Source organism: Clinocottus analis, unplaced genomic scaffold (genome assembly GCF_023055335.1).
Source record: "Clinocottus analis isolate CAN_PGR_092001 unplaced genomic scaffold, fCliAna1.0.p SCAF_19, whole genome shotgun sequence".
Taxonomy (NCBI): domain Eukaryota; kingdom Metazoa; phylum Chordata; class Actinopteri; order Perciformes; family Cottidae; genus Clinocottus; species Clinocottus analis.
In genome coordinates, this window is record NW_027175920.1 from 1559915 (window position 1) to 1587202 (window position 27288).

Sequence of the window (27288 nt, forward strand, 5' to 3'; positions counted from 1 at the left end):
ACCAGAACAAACATCCACACACACGTTAATATACAGGCGTCGGATCTGTAGGAGCAAAATATAATGTGCGACATTGCTTTGGTCTATTCACAGTGGCTATGTTTTATTTATTTATTTATTTATTGTCTTGAGATGGACACACACCTCCAGGAAGAAGAAGACATTATTTACAGAGGACGACGGAGGAACAAAACGTTTATTTTCTCTCGGTTCTGTCGTAAAGGGAAGTTAAATAAACGTGAAATGGATCTTTTGCTGTAACGTTTGGTGGAAAAAACACAAGTTTCATGGTCACTTTACACCAAAACCTCAGTAATCAACCTCTTATAGACAAACACTGAATTCAAGTATTCGCACACTGATTATGAAGCGTCATACTTTGGGCTCTCTGTAAGTATTACTATGACTAATAGTATTTAAAACGGTAGTTATGGGCGATCTAAAGGACTTAATGTACCATGAGTCAATATAAATGTTATCGGGTTTTATACATCATAACTGTGACTCTCGCCTCCTGAGGACTCACAACACTGATCATCACAGAGGTTCATTTACGGCGTTTAAAGACCCAAAAAGGGGAAAAAAAACAAAAACATATAGTCTACAGTAAAAAAAATGCTTATTTTGTGTGTGCTGGAATTAATAAAAACGTTCACGAAAGACTAGAGAACTCTGCGAAAATGTCGGTACAGGAAATTAAAAGTAAAGAACTATGAATCCACACATTGCATGTACACGTTTGGCTCCCATGTAATGTGGTTTTAACTCTTAGTTGCTTATTTATTAGCATTTACCCTCGATAACGAGTCGGGTAAAGCAACGTTTCAGTGGTTTTAGGGAGTGGAAACGGCTCCGAGCGATCCAACGCTTCTTCTTCGGAGCGTCCATGTTTCCACATTAAAGACTTAAAAGTTCATGAAGAGCGACTTCCAAACCGAACGCTATGAAAAGACAAAAAATAAAAGGAAGGCAGCAGTTTGGCGTTGAGTTCTTCAGGAGGCGGAAATCAATGTTTTCAATTAGATTCAACAACATGCAGCTGCTTTCTTAATTGAGCAAATAGAAATAAATAATAAACTGACTTTTTTTCCACAGGAGACATTTTAACGTGTCCCTGCACGGAAAGCACACGGCTGTGAATAATGACATTAAAGCCGCTGCGGTTTGAGTCTGAAACCACGACATCACAGCCTCTCAGTAGTTTGCTCCTCAGTGAGCTGCAGTACTTTGAGATTTCAGGTACTTGTACATATTGAACCCAGATGTTACTGCGTTTAATCTCCAGTGTCCAGGATGTGCGAGGGCTTGAACTTTGTTTTATAAAAACAAGACATTTGTGACTGGAAAGTACAGGCGTTAGTATGGAAGCCCATTTCCGCCACAAAAAGAAAGTCATAATGACAAAAAAAATAACCAAAAAAAATTGTCATAATTATAATTTTTGGTGTTTTTTGTGGTCATGTTATTTATTTTTTGTCAACAAAAAAATGACAAAAAAATTATAATTTATTTTTTTTGACAATTACATTTCTTTTGTCTTTTTCACAAAAAAAGTCTGAATTTTGAAAAAAAAAAATTGTGCAAAAAATCTTTTGGAAAAAAAAGTCAAAATGAAAAATGACCAAATTTTTTTTTATTTTTTGGTCTTTTTTTGTGGTCATGTTATTTTTTGTCAACAAAAAATGACCAAAAAATTATAATTATGACTTTTTTTTGACAATTACATCCTAACGATGACAAAAAATAGATTTTTTTTGATAAACCTCTCCCGTCTTGCTCGTTGGTCACGATGAGAGAGCATCCGGCGTCATCACCACCACCATCACCTCGCGCTGATTCACTCGCTCTCGTGTGGTGTCCCACGTTTTACCGACGCGTCGACAAACGGAGCGTGGGCTAAACGAACCGGACTCATGAGAGCCAGCGGGGTGGGAGTGTAGCGTTAAACCCAGCAGGGGGGAGGAGGAGGAAGGAGACGTCATGACAGACTCAGGAGGAGGAGAGTGAAAGGTTGAGGGGAAGTTACTCACAGATAACACAATTCTCCCACAAGTGTGTGAAAATGTCTCGCTAGTGACACAGACCTTAATAAGTGGGACAAAGAAGAGAGATCAGATCTGGAGAAACAACATGGTGGACAGTAGTGCAAATCAAAAGAAGGAGACGCTCGCGTTGGCGGGGTGGGGGTTAGATTTCCGTGGCGGCGATCTCGTCGAAGTTGATCTCGTTGCCGCTGCCCTCGTCCTCCTCTCGGCTCTCCAGTTCCTGGCTGAGCTCCTGCAGGAGCTGCTCCAGCTCCCGGTTGCGCCGATACATCTGCACGTAGTTCTGCTGCAGCTGCTTCTGGTAGCGGATGACTTTGTCCTTCTCCTCCTGCCATACCCTGCGCTCCTCCTCGAAGCCCCCCGTCTGCTGCTCGGCCCGCTGCCGCTCGAAGGCCAGCTCGGCCCTCATCCGGTCCATCTGCGCCTTGGCGTTCTGCAGGGCCTCGGCGGCGGCGGCGGCGCTGCTCTGCCGCTGGGCCTTCGCCTCGTCGCTCTCGTAGGCGAGCAGTTGCTCCTCGGCGCCCTGAAACACCTGACACTGCCGGTTCCCGGGGCCCTGGTTGGCTAAAGCGTCCCGGAGGCGAGAGAGCTCCGCCTCCAGCCGGCTCACTTTGTCCCGGAGCAGCTCCGCCTCGCTCTTGCGGCGCTGCAGCTCGTTCTCGCACACCTCCAGCTCCAGGGTGCGCGTGCGCGCCGTGCCGTGGGCCTCCTGCAGCAGCGCCTGGGTGTTGGTGAGCTCGCCGCGGGCCTCTCGGAGTTGACCGCGCAGCGAGACGATCTCGCCCACGCGCTGCGCCAACTCCACCTGCACCTCCTTCAGCTGCTGCTTCAGCAGCGAGATCTCACCCGACTTCTGACACACCTGGGGGGAGGATTCAGGATATTAGTAAGGAAAAACTATTGTTGTGCACATCTTTCAATAATAAAGAGAAGTATCAAATCCAGGATTAGCTTTAGCTTGTGTATCGTTTTAATTGTTAAATGCAATTTTTCAATGAATACAAAATGATGTAATCCACCAAATCCCACTTCTCTTACTATTAATGATTAAATTCAGAAAGTAAAAATGGTTATAAAAAAGCCAGAAAGGCTTCTGCAGAAGTAAAGATCTTTCGTTGGATTGGCTTTTAAAACAAGTGACAACATTTCCATCCATGTTGACGCTTTGTCGCTTTATTACATTTCATTAACTAACTCTGGTTCATGTGTATCTCATCTGTAACAACAGCACAAAGGATGTCAGAGGCTTCATATGCATGAGAAATGATCGGTTCGTGTCAGTTCTCGGGGATCTCAAAGATCAAAGACTTCTAGAAATGATTGCTTCAGGCTCAATCAATCGTCTCAAAACAGCACCGACAATCAATTCCATCATTGATCCATGTCTGGAGCTCGAAAAAAAAGGAAAATGTGTCCAATTCTTGGCATCTTAGGTCATGTTTGTCTCCTGCGTTTCACATGAACTAAGATGGAAGAGCAGTACAACTACATCCTGTCAACATTCCCACTTCCTGAATCAAGTGAACGAGCATCATGTTCAATTCTATTTCTTTTAATCAGGGACATAAACGTGTCCATGAATACATTACGATGAAGCTGTCGACGCTCAGATTGATGCTGTCGTAAAGTAAAAGTCCAGGTTTATGATGTGCAGCTTAAAGCTAATGAGTGATAGAGTTGAAGGAGGTAAATCAATAAAGGATGGCAGCGTGATTGACGGTCATCACTGCACTGAAGCCGCTCACCTCCCACTTGCTCTCCTCCAGCCGCGGCCCCAGCTGGATCTTCTCGTGCTCGAAGGAGGTGCAGCGCTCCTCCAGCTGCTCCCTCTCCTTCAGGAGCTGGGAGAAGTCCTCCTGCAGCTTCTTCTTCTCCTGCTGGAGCTGATAAACCTGCAGGCAGCCGAACACAGCCGTGTGTCAGCACAAGACGAGCGTAGCAGATTCCTCGCAGGACCGGCAGATCAATCAATGCGTCTCTAAAAGTGGCTCAATTTCTAGCTGGTATTGCTTCCACGTGTGAAACTTATATTTTTAGCTTACAGGGGTTAGAATGACAACAGAAAATGACAAAAAAAAGAGAGATTTTTTTTGTCATGACTGACATTTTTTTTTTGGTCATAATTTATTTTTGTCATGACTTTTTTTTTGGAAGCCGATTTCCGACACAAAAAAAGTCCTAATTAAAAAAATCTAAATATTTATGACAAAAAAAAAAATTTTTTTTTTTGCTCAATTTATTTTTTGTGACAATTATGACAAAAAAAAAGTCATGACAAAAAAAATTTTTTTTTTGGTCTTTTTTTTTAGGAAGGCCATTTCGCCACCAAAAAGTCCTAATTTAAAAAAAAAAAAAAAAATTGTGAAATTTTTTTGGGTCTTAATTATGACCAAAAATGACAAAAAAATGTCAATATGACTTTTTTTTTACAATTTTTTGGGGTCATAATTTATTACTTTTTGTCATAATTATGACTTGCCAAAAATAGGATTTTTTTTTTTGTGGTGGAAATGGGCTTCCATAGAAGCTTCCTTGAACTTGTGTGGCTGACGTTTTGTTCACAGTCTGTTATCTGGCTGCATTTGTAGAAAAACGGCGTGTTTCTGCCGGCGGTTCTGACCTGCAACTGGAGCACCTGCTGTGCGCGCTGGGCCTTCTGCGAGGCCACCTGCATCCTGGTGGCGCAGCCCTGCCTCAGCTCCTCCAGCTCCAGCTCCACGCGCTTCTGCTTCTCCTCGTAGACCTGCGCAGAGCAGACACACCCCTTAAAAAAACAACAAGGAAACAAAGAAATATCAGAATATGAAATACCCGTCCACGGACCTGACAGATGGCGGCCTCGTTCTCGTCCAGGTTTTCTCGGAGCTGCTGCAGCTCCAGCTCCCTCTCCCTCAGCTTGTCCTCCAGGTCCCTCACCGCTCCCTCGTATCCCTCCGCCGGGCCCGGGGAGCGCCCGCCGGACCCGCAGTCCGACAGCGGCTGCCCCCGGCCGCTCACGGAGCCGGAGCCCGTGCTCTTGCTGGAGGACGAGCGCCCGCTGTCCGAGTTGGAGTGGCCGTGTCCGGCGACGGGCGCGGCGCCTTTCGCGGGCTCCGGGTGGCCGGCGGCGGCCTCTCCCGACGCCAGACTGTAGCCGCCGCCGCCGCTGCCGTACGGAGGGAGGCTGGTGAGGGAGTTGCGTCCGGAGTCGGTCAGCTGGCAGGAATGGCCGCCGCCGCCGCGGGCCCTGCCGTACGAGCTGCTCTTCTCAGAGCAGGAGGGCGACCCCTCCACGTGGGCGGGGCTTAGCAGGTTCAGGTTGCTTTGGTTTTCCGATGCGATGGCACAGTGGCGAGGGGAGAGGTACTGCATGGAGACGCGGCTCCTGGGGATGACGGCTTTGAAGGCGGTGGGCCTCAGCACCGTTTTCTCCATGTTCTGGAGACACACACACACACACACACACACACACACACACACACACACACACACACACACACACACACACACACACACACACACACACACACACACACACACACACACACACACAGTCAGATGAGTGTCCTAAACCATGAGGTTTGCAATAAGTTGCCACTGAAAGTAATATAAAGTAGTATTCCAGAGTAAATGGAAGTGCAATACAGGAAAAAATAAGATGTTAATCCTGGATAATTATTCAACTAAATGTCTTCATCAATTCATGAAGACAATCTCCATGTTTTGTCCATTAACGGTTTACATATTTACTCCTATAGTTATATTTACTGGGAGTTTTATTGCCCAAATCAATACTCCATCTGCAAATGAAGATCATGTCACACGTGCTAAAGCTGCAAAATATCTCTAGTGTGCAAATTAGTTAGTTAATTAGAAAGTATTGGATGCCTGGTTATTGGTTATTATTTGTAAAATTTGTCTTAATAGGACAGAAAATGGACTATATTTGGATTTCAGCTGCTAGTTCATGAGGTATATCTGGAATAAAAACATCTTTATGTCGAATGCAATACAGTTTAAGAGCCCCACAACCTACATCCTTCTAATAATCGCTCACCTTCTCGAGTTTTCCAGACACAGGGATCAGTTTTGGCGGCGGTCCTCCCATGTTCCCGTTCAACCGTGACCCTTTGGTCTCGTCGGCGTCACTTCCTGGGCTGGCGCGCGCCACGTGGTTTTCGTTCCAGTCGCCGATGTAGTCCTCGTTCAGATAGCTGTAGCTCCCGCTCTCCTTCTCCGGCCCTTTGCCGGACGTCTGCTTCTTCGGCAGCGGGACGCTGTGAAGCAGAAGAGAGTCCAGCGGCGACTCGGAGCCCAGACGGGAGGAGGCGGCGGCGGCGGCCGGCACGGGCCGGCGGACCCTCGCCCCCGTGTCGGCGGCGACGGGGCGGTGGTCGTGGTAAGGGCCGGGCCGGGCGGCGGCGACGAGGCTGCTGACTGAACCCATGGGATCCAGGGCCGAGAGCGCAGCGGCGCCGGTCGGGGGCGGAGAGCCGGACGGGTGTCGCCGGCGGGGTCCGCCACCGTGGCCAGAGTTGTGGGGATCAGCAGATACGAGCAGAGCCTGGACGAGGGCCATGGCGGCAGCTCAGAGGGGTCACTCGCTCTGAGAGAGAAGAACAACACACAAAGAGTACGTTTTAATAGACATTGAAACAGTAAGTCACCATTTCTCTCTCCTGACCACCAGGGGGCGACTCCTCTGGTTGTATAGAAGTCCATGAGAAAATGGCTCTACTTTTCTCTTGATTTATTCCCTCAGCAAGCATTGTAAACATGAGTTTATGTCTCTATCTCCAAGTGTCACATCCTCAAGTCAGATCGAGTCAAGTCTACTCTCAAGTATCAAGTCATTTCAGATCAGATCAAAGTCTCAAGTCACAGAAAAAACAAGTTAAGTCACGAGTCTTCAAAAGCGGATAGCTTTGTTGTTTGCTATCGTTTCAGGTCTCTGATTGCAGACCATTAAAAGGACTTAGTCTTTAACCATTTCATGAGTTACTTGTGGAAGACCTGTTGCTTCGATATTTCATCATCGTGTGCATGTTTTTGCTCCCAGACACTAGCTGACTGACTCAAATCTCCTCACCGGGGTGCATTCAAGGAATTCTTCCACTAACGACTGCAACAGAGGCATAACAGAGATGATATACAGTACACTGAGGCACGCAAATGGTCCCACGAAGCCCACCACGGCGGCCCACACACACACACACACACACACACACACACACACACACACAGGGGACCAGGACGGGCCATTCATGAAGCCCATTCAAGCGGCACTAAGAGGGCTGGAGGCATGAGGCTTGTGAGGCATGAGGCAGCAGAAGAAAAGGGGTCTCCTTTCATTTGAGATGTAAAATGGCTCCTAACACACCGGCATTTCCCCCCTTAGCCGGCAACAAAGGCGACTGTCGCCACACATCTTATCAGCCTTGAAGGTGGGAGGGGGTACGGGGACGAAAAGTTCATAACTGTGGATAATAAAAAACACAGAGGAGACGGGTTGAACTTGCTGTGTGCAGCGGTGGCTGTTTTAAAGTTTGCAGAGTAAATGAAACATAACAACGCAGGAGGAGGAGGAGGAGGAGGCACTTAACATAGCTGCTGGTAAATATTGACACTGTTAACAGGCGCATACCGACTAGGACGTGTCCAGTGCTGCGTGGAGAACAGAGGCCATGGTGCAGGTGGACACACGTGCTCTTAGAAACACCACAGGAAGCCCCGCAGTGTGAGGATATCTGACAGACGGGGAGCGTCAGGCTCGTCCAGCAAGTCACACGAGATGTGACCGAGCGTATGAAGTATGGCAAGACTGCAGCTCAGCAGCCGAGAGTCCCCCTCTTGTTTCACCTACTTGATAACCCTCTTAACCTGGCAGGGGGAGGGGGTCGGCGTCCATGTTGGCTAATGAGGTGAAAGAGCGACTGACTGACAGCCGGCCAGACGCCTCCAGACTCCACCTGCCAGGTCGCGTCCACGCCAAGTCATTTTCAAAAACCGGCCAAGTTTACAGAGAGCCGACTGCGATTCAAACTGTGACTACCAGATGTTAATGAGCTCACTCGATGCGGGGATGATCCCGACTTACACTGGTAATAACTGGCTGGGTCATAGCAGGTACTGCGATAAGTCATGAAATAAAAACTGCACCAGCGTCTGTTGATACGTCACTTTGATTGTGGGAGTTTTAATTCTTTCTGCCATAAAAGGTGAACTTTACCAACAAAAACGACACACAAAAAGAACTTTTTGCCCATTTATTCTCTTTGGGCATCCAATTTAATGTCTTAAATGTATCTGTGTGCCAGTAGAAGATTCATGCTACCGATATGAAGGAAACCGTACGATAGCGTAGCGGCAGCCGGAGCGACATGTGGCGTTTAAGGGGGGTCGGAATTAACGGCCCTCCACGAGCACAGCGTGGGGGATTAATCTTATGTGATTTCACTATGTGCTGAGAAAAGCTACTTAGCCCATGACAATATTTATTACAAATAATCCTTTCTGATTACAGCGCCGCCGCCAACGTCGTCCAGGGTTTGTGACCAAGAGAAGCCGTCGAAAGAAACTCCTGATACTCAAAATGATATTTCTCGAGACATCAAGGGTCTTAAACGGGTCGTCTGGGTTCAATGTGCAGAGAGAGAAGGTCACGTGAGAGACCTGTCAATCACCTTGTCGCCCCGCCCCTAAAGTGTGCACTGTTTTATGATCTGTTTGACTCTAAATGACCATAATTTACTAAATGAAGAAGACTTGAAACTAGAGATTGAGACATAAACTCATGTTTACAATGTTTACTGAGAGAAGTAGAGTAATTTATATAGACTTCTATACAACCAGAGGAGTCGCCCCCTGGTGGTCAGGAGAGAGAATGCAGCTTTAACACATGAAGCATAGACTTCTATACAACCAGAGAAGTCGCCCCCTGGTGGTCAGGAGAGAGAATGCAGCTTTAACACATGAAGCATAGACTTCTATACAACCAGAGGAGTCGCCCCCTGGTGGTCAGGAGAGAGAATGCAGCTTTAACACATGAAGTGTAGACTTCAATACAACCAGTCGTCGCCCCCTACTGGCCATTAAATAGAATGCAAGTTTAAAACACTTTAACATGACAAATCAGATAATTCAGTCCTTTTAAATTGACTCAGTTTATTTATAGTTTATTCTAATTATATTCTTTGTGTATAAGAGACACACACAAACACACACAGCCTTTAGGTTATTTGTGATGTACCGCCTGTTTAACGGCCGCTAGTTAACACAAAGGGCCGCATGTCTAAAGGGGCTGTACAGTCACACTCTGGCCCTCCGGCTGCAAACTGTGAGCCGTGGTTGTTTACGTTCATCTCCACTTGCACGTCGCCGCCAGAAACAACACAAAAGTCAAACTGCAGCGTCTCCAGAGTGTCTTAAAGGTTTCCTGTTGCTTCCCTCAGATCAGTATTTATGATCAGGGGGTTTGTTGCCCTCTAACTCTCTCCTGACGAGTGAATATGAGCTCTAATCCCTGTGGGCTGGAGAGGACCACGAAGGAAAGCAGGAGTGTTAAAGCCCCCAATCATGAGGCCCCCGGTCTCCCTTTTGTTGCCTTTGGGTGCCCTCGGCCTCAAGCGTCAGGAGGGGGATTCGGGTCAGAGCGCTGACACGGAGGCCAGGAGCATCTTAAAGCCTTCAGACGCTCTATAGAGCATCTTCCATACGCTCCCCGTATGCACGTTACCAGCTAAAGACTGGTGGATGGATCCATGACAACTATAATGGGGGTCGTATATATATATATATATATATATATATATATATATATATATATATATATATATATATATATATATATATATATATATATATATATATATATACACACACACAGCAACCGAGGTGAATCTGTGGAGTGTTTATATAATTATTTGCCTCATAGTTGACTGTAAGTGTTACTTCTTTTGGTCAACACATGTATAGAAAAAGCAGCTAATCCTCATGTTTGAGTAGTTATGTTGTTTGTTGTATTAATTTATATGCAGAATCATGTAAAAAAAAGGGACTTTAACATCAAAGAGAGGAGAAACCGTTTGCTCTTCACTCTTTTTTGCAGAAAAGTCAAATAAACACATTATCAAACGCATTGTTCTTGCAGTACATTAATGTTTGTAATATCATAATTGCAGAAAAGAAACACTAGTTATATGTTAAATCCCCCCCGCTGATGTCTCCAGCGTCAGCTGACCGCCAGCAGACTGTTGTCGTCTGGAAAAAGCCCTTGAAAGGTTTTAATGCCACTCGGTCGAGCAGCGGCTAATGAGACAGAACTAGTCGGTACCGGTCCGTGTGCGTCTCCACAGCCGCTTTCTCTCATTGTCTTGATGTCTCATCATTCAAATGGCCACGTGGCTCGACAGGAGAGGAGATTTAAAGTGATATTTCTCCTGCGTCGAGTGTTTTGCTTTGAGCGGCAGCAGCTCTGGGGATCCGCTGTCACACCAAACGCTTCAGTTTTATCCCCAACCCTTCAGCGCTGACACTTTTATAGAATTACTCACATATATAGAGAGAGAGAATCTGCAATGTGGGCAGTTTTAAAAATGTGATCGCTCTGCATAAAACAGTTTGCATCAAAACCCTAAAAGTGAGGCGCACAACACCCTTAACATTTAAAGCCTTTTGTGCTTTACACGTGTTAACTACCAAACAAGTTCACTACGGATTAATGAACACAAACCAGCTGATAACAATGAATATGGCGCCTGAAGGGCCGCCCTGATGATTGTATATGTTTTAAATAACATTTATGTTGTATAGACTGACGGTTTAGTATCAAATTTGAGTTAATTTAAGAGCAAAGTGACATTATTTGTCAGCATAACTATAATAATAACTATAATAAATGTGTTACTTTGCTTTCACTGCAAACAAATGGAGAGGTCAAACATTTGCGATGAGGGATTTATTCAGATAAAGTTGTCACAAACGGGTCCGAAGCGTCACTTTGACTTTCTACGCGTCGTAAACGGAGAACAGGAAATCCATTCAGCGGATTAATGCCGATGTCATTCGTTGGCATGCGGGGCAACCGTTCGCCTGCAACTGGCAATGTGGGAGGCAACCGTTTTTTTTGTGGAAGCCGTTTCACAAGGATACAGTTTACACAGGGTTTACTGCGACGTCACACAAACCTGCTTTGACACAAACTGAACGAGCTCTGCACTAAATCCCTCTTTGTTCGCGCCACGCCATGAACACACATCCACCGCCTCAGAGGAGAGAGAGAGAGAGGGAGGAAAAAAAGTTCTCCACGCCAGGTGAAGAAAGAGAGAAGCTCTCTGTGACGACGAGAGCCGGTTCCACACTGGAGAGAAGCGATGAAGACGAAGAAGTGGAGAGAAAAGGAAGGAGAGGAACGTCTCAGTTTTCAGCAGAGAGGGAACAAACAATCCCCCTCCTCCACTCTCCATCTCTCTCTCTCTCTTTGGCTAAACTTCTGACTCTCCCCCTCTCTCTTTCTTGCTCTTTGGAAACTGGACCATGAGAGGAAAAAGTGTAACAAAGCTATTTTTGTCTCTAGACAACCTACCTTTCCACCGGCAGACACCCTGCAGGCCTGGCGGACGCCGCGGTCACGGTGCCAGATGTAAACTAGAGCTCGCCGTCTTTTATTTTAATGTCGATTAACTGTTTAGTCTGTGAACTGTGAGGAGAAGCAACGAGGTGACGTCTGCAAATCACCCAAAGAGAACGAACACACAATCCTTACACTTGATCATGTGCACAGGGTCAACACTTTGTGGAATATTTGGTGTTTCTTGGAAGATAAAAAGGTTCAATCTTCTTGTTTTATTATAATAAAAGTGCATGGAATATTCTAGACTACAAGTAGCTCCTGTGAACTACAGACTAGTTGCTCGTGGACAAAGAAAACGGTGAACTGAACAAGCATTTCACCTGAGGAACGACCGGTTTGTTTGATTTGTGCAATGAACACTGTCAATGATTATACTGCTCTGAACACACACACACACACACACACACACACACACACACACACACACACACACACACACACACACACACACACACACACACACACTATCCAACAAGTGTTATTAATAAATCGGCTGTTTATTTTCTGTTATAAGTGGTGAATATACAAAACTATAAATATTTTTAATCATATTTTGGTGGACTAACGGTCTCAAACATATTAAATCTAAAAGAAAAGCTGATAAAACGTCATATCTGATGATGGAGAATGTGCCAGTTTTGCATTTTTTTTAAATAATACCTGAAGCGATTAATCGATTATCAGAAACCCGTAAACTGCACGAGTTCACTTCTTCACCTTCGTGAAACCCGTCATTCTGACAGCCTAAACATTCCCGTCACCTTTAAATCAATAAGTAATCAATAAGTATTAACGCCCCCTCCTCCTCTTCCTCCTCACCCCAGCTCCTTCCCTGCATATCTGCTCTGGCGTCTGACCGGCTGCGTCTCATCCTCCAACACGTCCAACTGTGTCGCTGCTCTCCTGGATGTTTGGCTCCGTTTCTGACCGACCCTCCTGAGGAAAACTTCTCAACCCTCCTCCTCCTCCTCCTCCTTCTCCTCCTCCTCTTCCTCCCTCCGGCTCATTCTTAAGCCAAATGCCTCCAATGTGAATGGGAGCACACAGTCCCCTCCCCTTCCTCTCTCTCTCTCTCTCTCTCCCCCCCTAGTTGCTCCACTCCTCCTCTACCGTTTCCTTTGACCGAGGAAACTGCACTCCGCAAAGTCCTCCGCCGCCTTTGTCAGCCGGCAAAAGAAAGGAGAACGAAACGGGAAGCCGTCAGTGAAAGAGCCTTCTTGCTTTCCCCCGCTCGCAACGAGGAGAACGGAAGGGAGAGTCAAAAGACAGAGGAACTGCATGAGATCAGTATCTCACTTTAAGAAAGGGCTTTTTGCACTGCGTTGGCCACACAGGGAAGCTGTCGAGACTGAAGTTTAAACATGCAAACGTCATAAAATAAGATTCACAAATCTGCATCAGACCCCGCCGTCCCGCTTCTCATCCGTCAATCTTCTCCGAAACCAAAAGTTCAGTTAATTACTGAGCAGAGTCTTAATTAAAGAAGCCGTCACTCTGAGATTAAAAAGGACCGTTCAGCAGCTGAGACACGAGAGGACACGCGTGTGCACAGTGTCATGGGCTTCAAAACACATTTTAGGCAAAACATCCCACAAGAACACGGAGCGCATGCCCGTCTCTACTGCAACGTGTCTGCAAAAAAGAAGAGAAACTATCAAGAAACCTTTAATGCAAGAGTAAAAAGGTTTAATGAGAATTCAGTCCTGGATTGGAGCGATTCTGCAGGTGCATTTCAATATCGCAGGTTCCCGGTGTTCAGTTACAAATTACATGTCTATCACCTGCAGAAAAAAGGCCTCAGGCTGCTTTCAGACGAAAATCAGGTGTTCCTCCCCTTCATGTGAAGCCAAGTCATGCGTTTAAAGCCGGAAGAAGAAGAAGAAGAAGAAGAAGAAGAAGAAGAAGAAGAAGAAGAAGAATCACATCTAAACCCTTCGTGGTTTTTAAAGCGAGAATCTTTCACTCTTGCCGGAAGAAATTAACCAAAAAAAAGACATCTGGTACGACCATTAGCTTATAGCGGCTAACGGGGGGACGCCATCTTGGTTATCGAGAGCGCTAAGAATGAACCAAAACAGTTGGTACGATGAAAAAACAACTTTCGAATGACATGATCTTTTGCAATATTGATCCTAAATGTGGTCTTTAAAAATGATTTGCATGCATTTCCTCCTCGCTATGATCCACACGTGAGCGCCGTGTGCTAACGTTCGCCCTTTTTTTAAAGCCGGTATCTGGACATCTTTGATTGGAAACTGTAACATCCCGTGAAACCAGTGGACAAGTGTCTGAAATAGCTCGTTCTTGTGACAGCGTGCAGCCTCTGCCCCCGACCTGTAATCCGCCATCTGGCCAAAAGGAATTAAAATAAAGAGAAACAACAGGATGAGATGAGATGTCGCTGGATGCGGCGAGAGAGAGAGAGAGAGAGGGGAGAAAGTAGGGTACGAGAAGTAGGCTGTGCATCTGTCTCTCTCTCTCTCTCTCTCTCTCTCTGCTCCAATAACTGGGTCACACTGGTTGGCACAAAGTTTGTCCTCCAAGCAGCGAGACGTGGTGGGAGAGGTCGTTCAAGGTCGTCCTCGGTCTCCGCGGGAGGTCGAGTGAAGTCGCCGCAGAAGCTGCAGAAGTCAAAGAGTCTGCACGCGATTGGACGACGAACCCCGTCAATCAGCCGCCTCCAAGGCCACAACCAGCGCCGGGACGCAGAGGAAGGAAGGCTGCAAATCACTTTCTGTGAATGCCGCCATTAACGCTGCCTCTTCATAGGCTAGAGGAGGAAGGGTGTGTGTGTGTGTAGAGGGAACGGGGGGTGGGGTGGGGGGGGCTCTAAACATGACTCAGCATCTTTGCGAGGGAGTTGATTTACAGGCCGAAGCTGCAAAGGAAAAATGACGACTGCAGGACAGCAAAGAAAAAAAGTGCTTTATGGTTCAACCCCACAAGTGTACTCTCCAACAGACATGCACAAACAGGGTTGGGAGAGCTTGGAAAACACTGAAAGCGGCTCCTCGGAGGTCGCTATTCTAGTTCATCTGCACCGGTGGCGAGTGCGCCTCTCGTCGGGGCGACCGGACAGCGACAGAAAGCTAGGCCATCCATCACTGTCCGGCGTTGAGACATCGCTCCCTCTGGAGGAAAAAAAAACGGCCCTTTGGACCGGCTACTTCCAAAAATATCCGATGGAATAAAAGCGGTCGCGAAGGTTTAGCGCTCATCTCAGACACAAATGAAAGAGAGAGAGAGAGGAAATGAAACATCTACTCGATTTAGCCGCTGATTTCCCATATAATGCATGAAAGAGATTAGAGTTACGCCTCCCAGCTCAGGAATTACAACTAAAAACCCTCCGTCCGTGATTAAGATCGCTCGCTAACTCCCACACAGCGGGAACGTGCTAACATCCACGCACAGCGGGGGGGACGCCAATTCTTCACGTCAATAAATACCGAAACGCTGCGTTTTTTTAAACGTCGGAGAGTCGACGCGAAGGAAAGAAGCGACTTGTCGGCGGAACCGAGGATGCTCGCGTTAAAACTAACTTTGAGAAAAAGTTCACAAGGGAAATGATCCATTTACTTAAATTTGTCTTTAAACTGCTTGTGTATTTTTTTTCCTTTCCTTTCTTCTTATGTAATTTGGTGTAATGTTTAATGTAGTGTGCTCTTCATACGCTGCATGTTCTCTTTTATTGTGAAAATATTTCAGAAAAAGAGTTTGTTTTGCTCCAATTTCAACCACATTTTGTGAAAAGAAAAGGCTCCACTTACCTGTTAATGACGGCCAGTCTTCAGCGTCTGGAGGCTTTATAAAAGCATGGCGGACCGGCCGGTCGAGCATCCCAGGATCTGCCTCTCTGCGTGTCTCTTCTCCCGGTCTGAGGACGCAGAAAAGCAGAAAAAGAACAACGCACTTTTATTTGAGTCGGGCCGAGGAGAAGCGGCGAGTTTCCTTCGGAGATGTAGAAAAACCTAAAAAGCGACAAAGTGTGTTTATACAAGTCAGCGGAGGGGAAAGAAGGAAAATCTGAGTCACGACGGCGAGAAAAAAAAAAAAAAAAAGGCTTCTAGTGGAGGAAAGTCGGGACTGAGGGGATTTTCCATGTCAACAAAGTGAAGACCAAAACGAGCAAAAAGATCATTGTTTTGTCATCGTTTATGACAAATAAAAGTCTCCCGCTGGGGGAAATACAAGCTCCAGTTATGGAACAACACAATAAAAATGGCTCAAATGCTGCAGTCCATCTGTAATTCATTAAACTGGTGCATTAGAGGCTGAAGCAATCTTTAACTTTGGAGGAGAGGAGCCTGAGAAAAAGAGGCGAGTGGACCAGACAGACATGATCTCAGACTGTTATTCACATTACATTTGGCACCGTGGAGTCTTCAGCAAGGTAAAAAAAAAAAAGGAACGGACACGAGAATATCGCTGCTGGAGATGTGAAGAGACAAAATGTTTAAAACCACCTCAACTTCAGTTCACGTCTCCTGTTTCAAGGTGTGATCTCCTTCCAGTTGTAATTGAAGTTCATGAATACATGCAGGCTTTAAGTGTGAGGCTAATCACCAGTTGTGCGACCAGAGATCATATTTCCACGCGACACCGGACACGACTTCTTCACGCAGAGCTGTGCAAGAAACTAAAGACAACGTGATGCATCTCCTCCTGACCTGAATGCACTTTGACTGACAAAACCAGACAATGTCTTAAAGCGGCGATGCGGTAATTAATCCAGGAGTGAAGACGAGGAGACGCCGTGAGGAAGGTGACACTTTACGTGCAGTAACGTATGATTTTGTGTTGTTTTCTTTGTATATGTGCTCCAGCTGCTCCAGATTACTTTGTGAGTCGCTCTAAAACACAGATAAGTATTAAGAAAGGAAGAGTTTGACATCTAGGGGTTAAAAAGAGTCCACGACAAGAAATAGTCCCGCAGTGAAATGACAATGTCCTGTTTTTATTTTAGGTTAGATCGTCGTCTGAGGAACAACTTCTTTGTTTTTGGTGTAAATCTGGCAAAATACGGTAGAGATTTTCAAAACATTTGAGCTCTTTTCTATCAAACTATTGCATGTTTTCTTATCTTTCAGTTACATAGTTGTCAACTTGATGTATATTAAAGTTTTCTCTTTTTTATCATATAAAAATAAACTAATTAACGGGATTATTAAGGAATGCACACTGAATATCGTCTAGTAATCCCTGTAATAACTACCCCATATAAGATAAGATAATCCTTTATTTGTCCCTCAGTGGGAAAATTACAGGATTACAGCAGCATTGCTCACAGTAAATACAGATTAAAAATAAAGTAATATAATTAAACAGTAGAACGGTAGTAAAACAAATTAAAAAAACAGTAGAAGAATATTAAATATACAAATGGACTAAAAATGAAACAAAAACATTAAAGGACATTAATAGAATACATTATATGTATGTAAATGAGAGACTGGAGGTTCAGTGAGGAACCAGCGGAGCAGCTAACCGGTTCATGTGCATCCTGTTCCACCAGCAGGATCGAGGACTTGTTTGTCAAAATAATCCACATCCTCAGCAACCTGCAGGGCAACTGCAACTGCAACAGCAACTGCAACTGCAACTGCAACTGCCCGGATCTTTTACTGGAAGCTCCGGTAGGATATTAAATACGTTACAGACGGATGGAAGTGCAGACGGGACCGTGGCTTCCCACAAGTAATGCAGCTCCATCCAGATGGCTTTACAAGGGCCTCTTAACGCGCCGCAGTGTGTGTGTGTGTGTGTGTGTGTGTGTGTGTGTGTGTGTACGCTGAGCTCTGTGAAGTAAAACCTTAAAGGAGTTGTTTGTTTAAAAAAAAAAACAGACACAGACAATCGAACCGCGGACCAGAAACAGATGTTTACTTAAGCGGCCGCTCCCCTTCACCTGCTGGTCCACACTGAGAAACACAAGAGAGAGGAAGCATGCGCCGAATCACCACGTCATCGCTTTAATTCACCTTCAAAGACGATCTTCAACACCTCTAAACCTCACAGGAGAGAAGCGACAGGTTACCTGTTCTCCTCCATCGGAGGGCGAGGACGTTCTCCTTCGGGAGAAAGTCCCTGAAGGAAGGAGACGTGAACAAAATATGTGAATGGAGGCCTTTCTGTATCAAACAGGGATTGAAGTGTTATTGACGTTACAATATGGTTTTGCATGAATAAAGTAATTCATGACTTATGGTGCATGCACCTGTTCTATCGATGGTGGATATAGAAACACAAACAAACATGGATGCACCTTCTGAAAATACAATAATGACCTGAAAATAAGTCCAAGCACCAAATTATCTGTCAATAAAGAGTTAAAAACAGTCTGAAAAATGCAACAAAAAAAAGGAATAATTTGAATATTTCATATTTTCCTTGTATTTCTCATAGTCGGAGACAGTAATACAGTTGATTTATTGTCTGTGTGGTTTGATTTGTCCATTAAATCCCTACTTTATGTCCATTTAACATCATCTTTCCTTCATTTTTTCAGATTTCCCATCATTCCCAAGTCGGTTGACAGCTTGGGGAAAACATTGGCGATCGGACATCTACGTGGATGAACTGGTTCAATAAGATTTGATGGTCACAGCTCCTGAAATGTAGTTGTTTTTTCACAGTGAAGCTTGTTGGTAACTTGGGGCAGAAAAGCTGTAAACACCAAACTGACATATTATCACCTCGTAAAAGTTTGAACGCTAAAAGTGCCGGCTCGCCTCTTCACACGTGCAGCCGTTATGGCGCAGCATTAGCGTTCATCTGGTAAACATTTCCTCTGCTTTTAGCGCCGTTATCGCGCAGAGACGCCGGGAATTCAACTGATAACGTTCATAAACATTAAATATCAGTTTTGTGCGTCAGGAGGTCACGTTGAGGACCGCGAAACACATTTAGAGACCGACAGAGAATGAGAAGAAATGGAGGTTCAGTGCTGGACACACACACACACACACAGACTCACACACACACGGTGGACTTTAAGGAACAGGGAGGCGTCCCACTTCTTCCCTGTCCAAACACGGCCACCCACAGCACTCAGGTTTATTACCCCGATGTTCAGCCGCGTGCCAAAAGAAGGCTCCAGACCAGCGAACAGTCAGTCAGAGACGGAGGAACCGAACAAAGGCTCGCTCTGAAAACAGGGAAGTGGCGTCGCATGAAGGGGAATCGCACAAAACAGATGTGTTGACAGCACCGAGCTCTGGATATCTGGGACAACGCTACGAACGCATCACAGCACAGCACACCACATCACGGGCCTTTTTCCTTTCTCTGCCGCTGGCTTGTGTTGAGGTCAAGAACGAATGTATTGGAGGAGGAAAAAGCAACTTATTGGAGACGACTGGGGGAAACTGGCACGTCGGTGTTTGTTTGGACAGCGAAAGCATGGAAAGCATGGAAAGCGTCGCATTCCCAACGTGTTTTCTCAGACGTCTTCATCGAGGTTTAAACCTCAAACACGACTCCCACATTTAGAGAAATTTACGGAGAGAAAACTGTGTTTCCACTGTAGGGAGAGAGGTGAGGAGGAGGAGGAGAAGAGATGAGGGAGGAGAAGGACAAGAAGAAGAGAGGAGAAGATAGGAGAGAGGAGAAGAAGACAAAGAAGAAGAAGAAGAAGAAGAAGAAGAAGAAGAAGAAGAAGAAGAAGAAGATATGAGGGAGAAGGAAGAAGAAGAAGAAGAAGAAGAAGGAAGAAGAAGAAGAAGAAGAAGAAGAAGATATGAGGAAGAAGAAGAAGAAGATATGAGGGAGAAGGAAGAAGAAGAAGAGAGGATGGAGGAGGAGAAAAAGAAGAAAAACAGGGGGAGGAAGGATGAGGAGAAGAAGAAGAAGTTCTTTTTAGACAGATTCAAACTCAGTCTCAGTGTGAAGGATTCCTGCAGGAGAAGATAATAATGGCTTCCAACTGAACAAGAGGTCATAAAAATAAAACACATAATAAAAAGTCTGTTACAGGATGATGGACAGATGCCTTGCATTGTTTGAATACTCCCCAGCGTGTTAAACTCCTCCAGATTCACTTCCTGTCTGCCTGCGAGTCCTCATGCGACGCTGTGACGCAGCGTCCTGCAGGTCGTCTGTTCCAGGTGTTAAATGTGTTTATGCGCCTCAGCAGGAGCTTATAAATCAGGGCAGAGGCGGGCGAGGAGACATGTATTTAAATAAAACACAGAAACAACCGTCCTCTGGGAGGAGGGTCGTCCCACTGACGCCTCCAACTCATCAAAAGAATGATGGAGGCGGGCGAAGCGCTGCTTTAAGATCGAGGAAACTGGTTTTGTTTGGTTGGTTTTAGGTTTGGGGCTCCAGCTGGTGTCTCTTACCTCATGCGACTGCTTTACAGTGATGTCACCACATTTTCAAGGGTTGATGGTACGGGATTAAAAAGGACGTGTGGTTTGTTTGTGGGGTTTTCTTCTCTGGTTTGGGGGCCGTTTAATCCCTCTTAAACTGTCTTTTCTTTTCCCCCCTCCGTCATGTTCCCGACCACAGACGACTGAGGGCTTCACAGAAGGTGCGAGATGGATCGCAGCCGGCCGGCGAGCCGTTGACACAGCTGACGAGGAAGTGAGTGGGAAAAAAAACACACACACACACACAAAAAAAACCATGATGATGATGATGGTGGTGGAGGAGCGAGGCTGTGAACGTCACGATCACACAAACTGCCTCCGCTCATGAGAACATGGCTGTTCCTCCTGCTCGCTTCAAATCATCCACTGAAGAGTGACGATGTGTTAAAGCTGCATTCTCTCTCCTGACCACCAGGGGGCGACTCTTCTGGTTGTATAGAAGTCTATGCTTCATGTGTTGAAGCTGCATTCTCTCTCCTGACCACCAGGGGGCGACTCTTCTGGTTGTATAGAAGCCTATGCTTCATGTGTTAAAAGCTGCATTCTCTCTCCTGACCACCAGGGGGCGACTCCTCTGGTTGTATAGAAGTCTATGCTTCATGTGTTAAAAGCTGCATTCTCTCTCCTGACCACCAGGGGGCGACTCCTCTGGTTGTATAGAAGTCTTCGCTTCATGTGTTGAAGCTGCATTCTCTCTCCTGACCACCAGGGGGTGACTCCTTGGGTTGTATAGAAGTCTATGCTTCATGTGTTAAAGCTGCATTCTCTCTCCTGACCACCAGGGGGTGACTCTTCTGGCTGTATAGAAGTCTATGCTTCACGTGTTAAAGCTGCATTCTCTCTCCTGACCACCAGGGGGCGACTCCTCTGGTTGTATAGAAGTCTTCGCTTCATGTGTTGAAGCTGCATTCTCTCTCCTGACCACCAGGGGGCGACTCTTCTGGCTGTATAGAAGTCTATGCTTCATGTGTTAAAGCTGCATTCTCTCTCCTGACCACCAGGGGGCGACTCCTCTGGTTGTATAGAAGTCTTCGCTTCATGTGTTGAAGCTGCATTCTCTCTCCTGACCACCAGGGGGCGACTCCTCTGGCTGTATAGAAGTCTATGCTTCATGTGTTAAAGCTGCATTCTCTCTCCTGACCACCAGGGGGCGACTCCTCTGGTTGTATAGAAGTCTATGCTTCATGTGTTAAAAGCTGCATTCTCTCTCCTGACCACCAGGGGGCGACTCCTCTGGCTGTATAGAAGTCTATGCTTCATGTGTTAAAAGCTGCATTCTCTCTCCTGACCACCAGGGGGCGACTCCTCTGGCTGTATAGAAGTCTATGCTTCATGTGTTAAAGCTGCATTCTCACACCTGACCACCAGGGGGCGATTTTATATTTTTCTGTCACCAAGTTTTGGCCAAAGTTTCGGGATGACGCACATTACCGGCCTGATTTCAGGGATCTTAAATATATGGATGGTGGATGTTTTGATGTTATGGTCCATTTGCATTGAAATGGGGCCGTAAGTCAAAGCTCCAGGAAAAGAAGGTGACAAAAATATGGCAATTTGGGAGGTGAGAGATGGCGACAGATTGATGGCCGCTGTGCTTTGGACCTGAAAATTGGGCCGAAGCAACAAAAAAAAAAATCCCACGGGGTCTGACAGAATTAAGTGGTAGATCTCTGTGTGTGTGTGCGAGTGTGTGAGAGTGTGATATATTTATTGCTTAATCCTCAGATTACTTTCTATCTGCTGTGTTATTTCGCTGTTGGAAAATCTAGATTAAAGGCTGCACGGTCTTTCAATTATGGAACATTACTACATATTGGAAGATCATCGCTTTAAGACAAAGAAACACAGAGATTATTAATATTTTCAGAAGCTGGAATTTTTTGTAGTTCAACTAATAGATTACTCCACGACTTATTCCCGCTATAATTTAAATGTATCGTTGTGATAAGAGGCGAGATAGACGCCGAGGATCTTGTGTAATATCCAAACACTAAAGATGGAGCAGTGTTATCATGAGCCGGTCACACATCTCGTGCTCCACATGGATGATACATAAACAAAAGGAGTTCTGGACGACGGAAACAACAACAGGTCCAACATAAACACTTTAGAGCGCTTGGTGAGAAACGCTGAAGGCAAAACTAGAAAGCGCCGCAGGAGGCAGCAGGAAGTGTTTTCATTTTGAGGTCGGACGGCCGTCCATACGACGCCCCGGCTCGTTCAAAACAACGTTTATTCAAACCACGTTTCTTCATGTGGTTCAACTCGACTCCAGACATCTTTCTCCTGTGTTTGAGTCGTTGTAGGAAGCTCAAATTAATGCCAATACTTGTGTTTATTGTATGTATTTGTTCAGCAAAGTCTTGGGAAAAAAATGTATATTTGCAAAAAAATCACTTTTAAAAGATATTTTGATGGTAACTATGAACATCCAGCATGAGATGAGCCAGATTCCCCATAAAAGCCTCCTGGAGCGTCAATAAGACACCTTTTTGGAAAGATTAGGACCTAAAGAATCATAACCTGCAACAGAATTTACAATCAAACAAAGTCTTGGCCTGTTAGGAAGGAGTTTCAGTCAAAAAACTGTGTCTTTCGGTTCAAAAATGGAAAAAATATTACGTATTTTATGCCAAAAGATTGTCTGAATGGGGCATGCTGGGACTTAAAATGGGTGCGAGAGGATTTTTGTTTCAAAAAGGTTAAACGGCAACAATTACGATTAAAGTTTGTGACTCGTGAAGTTCGGAAAGACATTTTTCTTATTGTCAACGAGTGGTGACAAGGTAAGAAGAACACACACACACACACCAAAAGAATATTTCCGAAACTGATCCCTGTGACATCTTGATCTGATTCACCGGCCGCAGTGAAACCGGTCTGTTCCACACAGGTCAAAGGAAACATTAAACAAAGAAAAGGTGAAACTATATTTCCTCTGAAGGAAGAGATTGACGGTCAAGACGCTCCCTCAGTGTTTTGTCAACACTGCGTGTTGTGGATTCAGCACATTGCCGGAGTTTCCTCCAGAGTGTTGTGACAACTTCAGCAGATCCTTAACGGCCGGCCGCCTGACGGCGACGCCGCGAAACACACAGAACAGAGATGTAGAGATACGCCATAGACGCAGAACCACAATGTACTCCTTTTTGTCCCGTACACACACAATAAGCGCGAGGCCTGTTTTGCGTCACGGCTCATTGTTTGACAAAAACCCGCAGCGTCATTATCTTTCGGGCCCAGTCTACTTAAACACTAGTGCAACATCACTAATTACAGCCAGCAACCGGCAACATGAGAGCAGAGGCGAGTGGGGACGCTGCACAAACAAAGAAAACCCCACGAAATACTGGAAGTTTGGTTTGACGTGATGGTCCCGAAGGAAAACTGAGAAAACACACACACACACAACGCGGCCTTCATGTTGCCTGACAGCAGAACGCCTCCCACTTTGTTCCCCCTCCATTGTTGTCTCATCTTCTAAAGTTTCCAACTGTCTGTTTGCTCCTCGAGGAGACGGTTTGTGCAGCCGAAGCACAAAGAAATGGACGGACTTCACCTCTTCATCTATTGTAAAACAGAAGCTTTCACTCTCATCCACGTCTCCCTCATCTCACAAAGTACAAGAAAGCAACAAGGTGTGTTCCAGCAGATAAATAATTAAAAAGATTACAGGGGAAAACACCCACACGAGGTCTGGGAGTTCACCTCTTGGTACGTCACATGAAAAGGTGCGACCTTCAGAGATGATTAAAAGGTTTATTCCTCAAAGGGAGGAGGGACGTGTTGAATTAGAAACCACGGATTTCTACAACAGGAAGCGTTGCAGAGAAACTACGTCATCTAGCTGAGATGTTAGAGGCTAAAAATACAACAACAACAATGCAGACAGCTGATTGTAACAGTGGAAGGATCACAAAAGGGGAATTTATAGAACGAGAGGAAGCGAGCAAGAAGAGAGATTAAGATCTTGATTAATAGATAATTCCAATTTATTAGGAGCGTATATTCTGTGTTGGACGTATAAAGATTAAGGAGCACTGCAACAACACACACAAAAAGCATTAGATTAGATGAATTAAACTATTATATTAAGAGGTAAAGTGATGGAAACCGTCTGGCTGCTGTTGTTATTCTGTACAAAAAGTTTTCCTAAACCAGGATAATACTTTAAAGCCAACACAAGTCGTGGTGGTTTAGAAATCTGGCTCCCACTTGGTAAAACAGTCAGTCAGACTTTCAGTTGTCGGTCTTAAAAGTTACATTTGATGTCATTTGGGGGGTTAAATTAGCAGAAATGGAAACACATAATTATTCAGAATGTTCTCTTTCGTGTCTAATCACCTGGAAACAAGAAGAAGAATGTGTTTCTGTTACGTTTATATCTAGATATACGGAGCGCGTTTTCTACAGGAGCCCACAAGGGACAAACCGGACACCGGCTGCAGAGAGACAGTCGTGTTTTTCGCGTTGGCCGTCGTTCTCGAGGGAGAAGCGTCAGCTGGTTGCAATCTGCAGCCTCACAACTAGATGTCGCCAAATCCTGCAAACTAAACCTTTAATGCGAAGTGTATTCCAGCTTTTGAGACTTTTGATTGTTTTATTTATTTACCACTGATGCAGTAAGCAGCTTGAAGTCCTACTTAAGATTTGCTGGAAACAATAAGTGCAATAAATTACTTTTAAAACAGAAAAAATAGTCGCTTCCCTGAAATAAAACCACATGAAGAGACTCAACGCGGGATGAAAAGCAGCTGCGTTCACAAAACAAAAACTGGATTCAGATCAAAACCAACTCCTTAAAACATGCAGAGTCATAATATTCCTGTCATGTAGGAAGAAAAACTGAACTTGGAGAAGCTCCAAACGGACGCTGAACCCCCGACCAGCTGACGAAGCAGCAGCTCCCCCGAGTGTGTTTCAGGGAAGGTTGCTTATAAATAAAATCACTGGAGACATTATCAATGCAAATAAAACCCTGGCCTCCAACCGCCAAGGCCCAGTGTGTGTGTGTGTGTGTGTGTGTGTGTGTGTGTGTGTGTGTGTGTGTGTGTGTGTGTGTGTGTGTGTAGGCTGAATTTAAATGTGAACATGACATCCTGTAAAGTTGTGGATTGAAGGCCGGAGAGTCGGCCTCTTCGGTTTGTTTGTTCTTCTTCGTCATGTCATCATCATCATCATAGTCGTCGTTTTGGGCCTTTGATGTGCTTTTATTTTTATTAAAATTGGGGACTTTTCTTTTCTTCTTGCTATGATGAACACACGGAGCTGCTGTGCACACGTGCGACATACATTCCTCCTCGGATGAGAAGTCCAATTTGCCAACAAGCGAACTTGTGTGTGCAAAAACATAAATAAAAACACTGAAACCTCTTCTTGTTTTCTCCGGGTTAAAACCCCTGAACTGTGGCGTTCTGTTCAGCGGCAAAAAACACAGAGAAAAGTGCCTCTGTGTCGAGGAATGCCGTTCATTTAAAGAATTCACATTTGTTGTTGCTGCGCCCCGCGGCTGCTTTCTTACACACAAGCTGGAAAATAGTCGGTGGATTGTTTCCTTCGGGGTCGTCCCTGAGATGTGAAACCTGCCAGATGAAGGATTTATGGGAGCTGCTGCTTCGCCCCAGAGGAGTTTACACTCCGGGTCTTACTCGCCAAAAAGGCAAGAACGTAAACCCTATTTTTGGTATTCAGCATTTTGAGCTCCTCCATAGATTCTCCCCCTCCTCCTCTCTTGTACTGTCTGTGGAGCAGACCTACTTCTCAAGTCCCGAAAGATGCTACGAGTTTAAGGAATTTACTTTTTTGATTTCCATCCTGAAAAAAAACTGTCCGAGACCTGTAAGTGTTACTGCAAGGAGACAACGTTAAAACAGCTAAGACCACTAAGACCTCAAGGGGACTAAAGAGGATCATGAAGACCTCAAGGCGACTAGAAAGGTGAACAGAGACCTCAAGGGGACTAGAGAGACCCATCACGACCTCAAGGGGACTAGAAAGGCGCACAAAGACCTCAATGGGAGTAGAGATGACCATGAAGACTTCCAGAGGACTAAAGAGGTGCACAAGACCTAAAGGGGACGAGTGAGGACCATTAAGACACCTCAAGGGGATGAGAGAGGACCACATAGACCTTAAGATGACTAGTGAGGACCTTGAAGACCTAAAGGGTACTAAAGAGGTGCACAAGACCTAAAGGGGACGAGTGAGGACCATTAAGACACCTCGAGGGGATGAGAGAGGATCACATAGACCTTAAGATGACTAGTGAGGACCTTGAAGACCTAAAGGGGACTAGAGAGGACCATTTAGACACCTTAAGGGGACTAGAGAGAACCTTGAAGACCTAAAGCGGACTAGTGAGGACCAAAGCGACCTTAAGGGGACAAGAGAGGACTATTAAGACACCTTAAGGGGACTAGTGAGGACCACATAGACCTAAAGGGGACTAGAGAGGACCATGAATACCTCAACGGGACTAGAGAGGACAAGAGAGAGACATTAAGGGGACTAGAGAGGACGATAGCGACCTAATTGGGACATTTTACATTTTTAAGGGCTAGAGATAATAATAAAAAAGACATTTAATTGCCTCCGTGATTTACAGGTGACGTGTTTTTCGCTTGAAGGAAGTGGGAATAAAACGTGACCTTCCCACCTGTGCAGAGTTGTTAACCAGGTGTCCGTGAACTTAAAGGCAACTCTTTCCCTGTAACTCTGAACGTTGCACGTCTGGCGTTAAACGAGTCAAACCAGAAGAAAAAGCAGAGTAACTTACCGAAAACCTGGAAGCGACGTCTTCTTAGTCCATTTAAAAGTCGTTTTATCCACAAACTCGTGACTTTTAACGAGACGACATGTTTAAAAAACGTCTCTTTCTCTCCGGTTGCTTCTCTTCCTGCTGCAGAAAGCGCGTTTGTTGTTGTGGAGCTGGACAGACACACCGCTCGTGTTTAGACACCGAGGAGCAAGCTGGTGAGAAAAACAACGACTGCATCCGGTTGTGGATTTCAAAATAAGAGATATTTTTGCTGCCGTCAATGTAAGACAGACCAAAAGAAACGGCAACAAAGCTCAGCAAAGATCAAATAAACATTAAACTAATGTGTAAACTAGTAATGATGACAGCACTGAACAGTTCAGTGGATTAAAGGTAGATATACATTTTTTTTTTAATTAAAAAACTATCTGGAAATTGTAAACAAATGCAAATATTGCAAAGAACTAATTTGCATTTTTTTCTCAAGTAAATGATTAAATGATT

General features: G+C 45.2%; 1 protein-coding gene across 1 annotated transcript; it reads right to left on the reverse strand.

Moving 5' to 3' along the window:
- Positions 1-1661: 1661 nt before the first annotated feature.
- On the reverse strand, positions 1662-26941 carry LOC137789759 (leucine zipper putative tumor suppressor 2 homolog). The gene is made up of 7 exons (XM_068583533.1): positions 26803-26941; positions 15426-15532; positions 6082-6630; positions 4869-5462; positions 4666-4788; positions 3791-3937; positions 1662-2907 (listed from the first exon to the last, which is right to left on the reverse strand). Exons 3-7 carry the CDS (start codon positions 6601-6603, stop codon positions 2188-2190), a joined length of 2106 nt encoding a protein of 701 aa, XP_068439634.1. The 5' UTR covers positions 6604-6630; positions 15426-15532; positions 26803-26941; the 3' UTR covers positions 1662-2187.
- Positions 26942-27288: the final 347 nt, after the last annotated feature.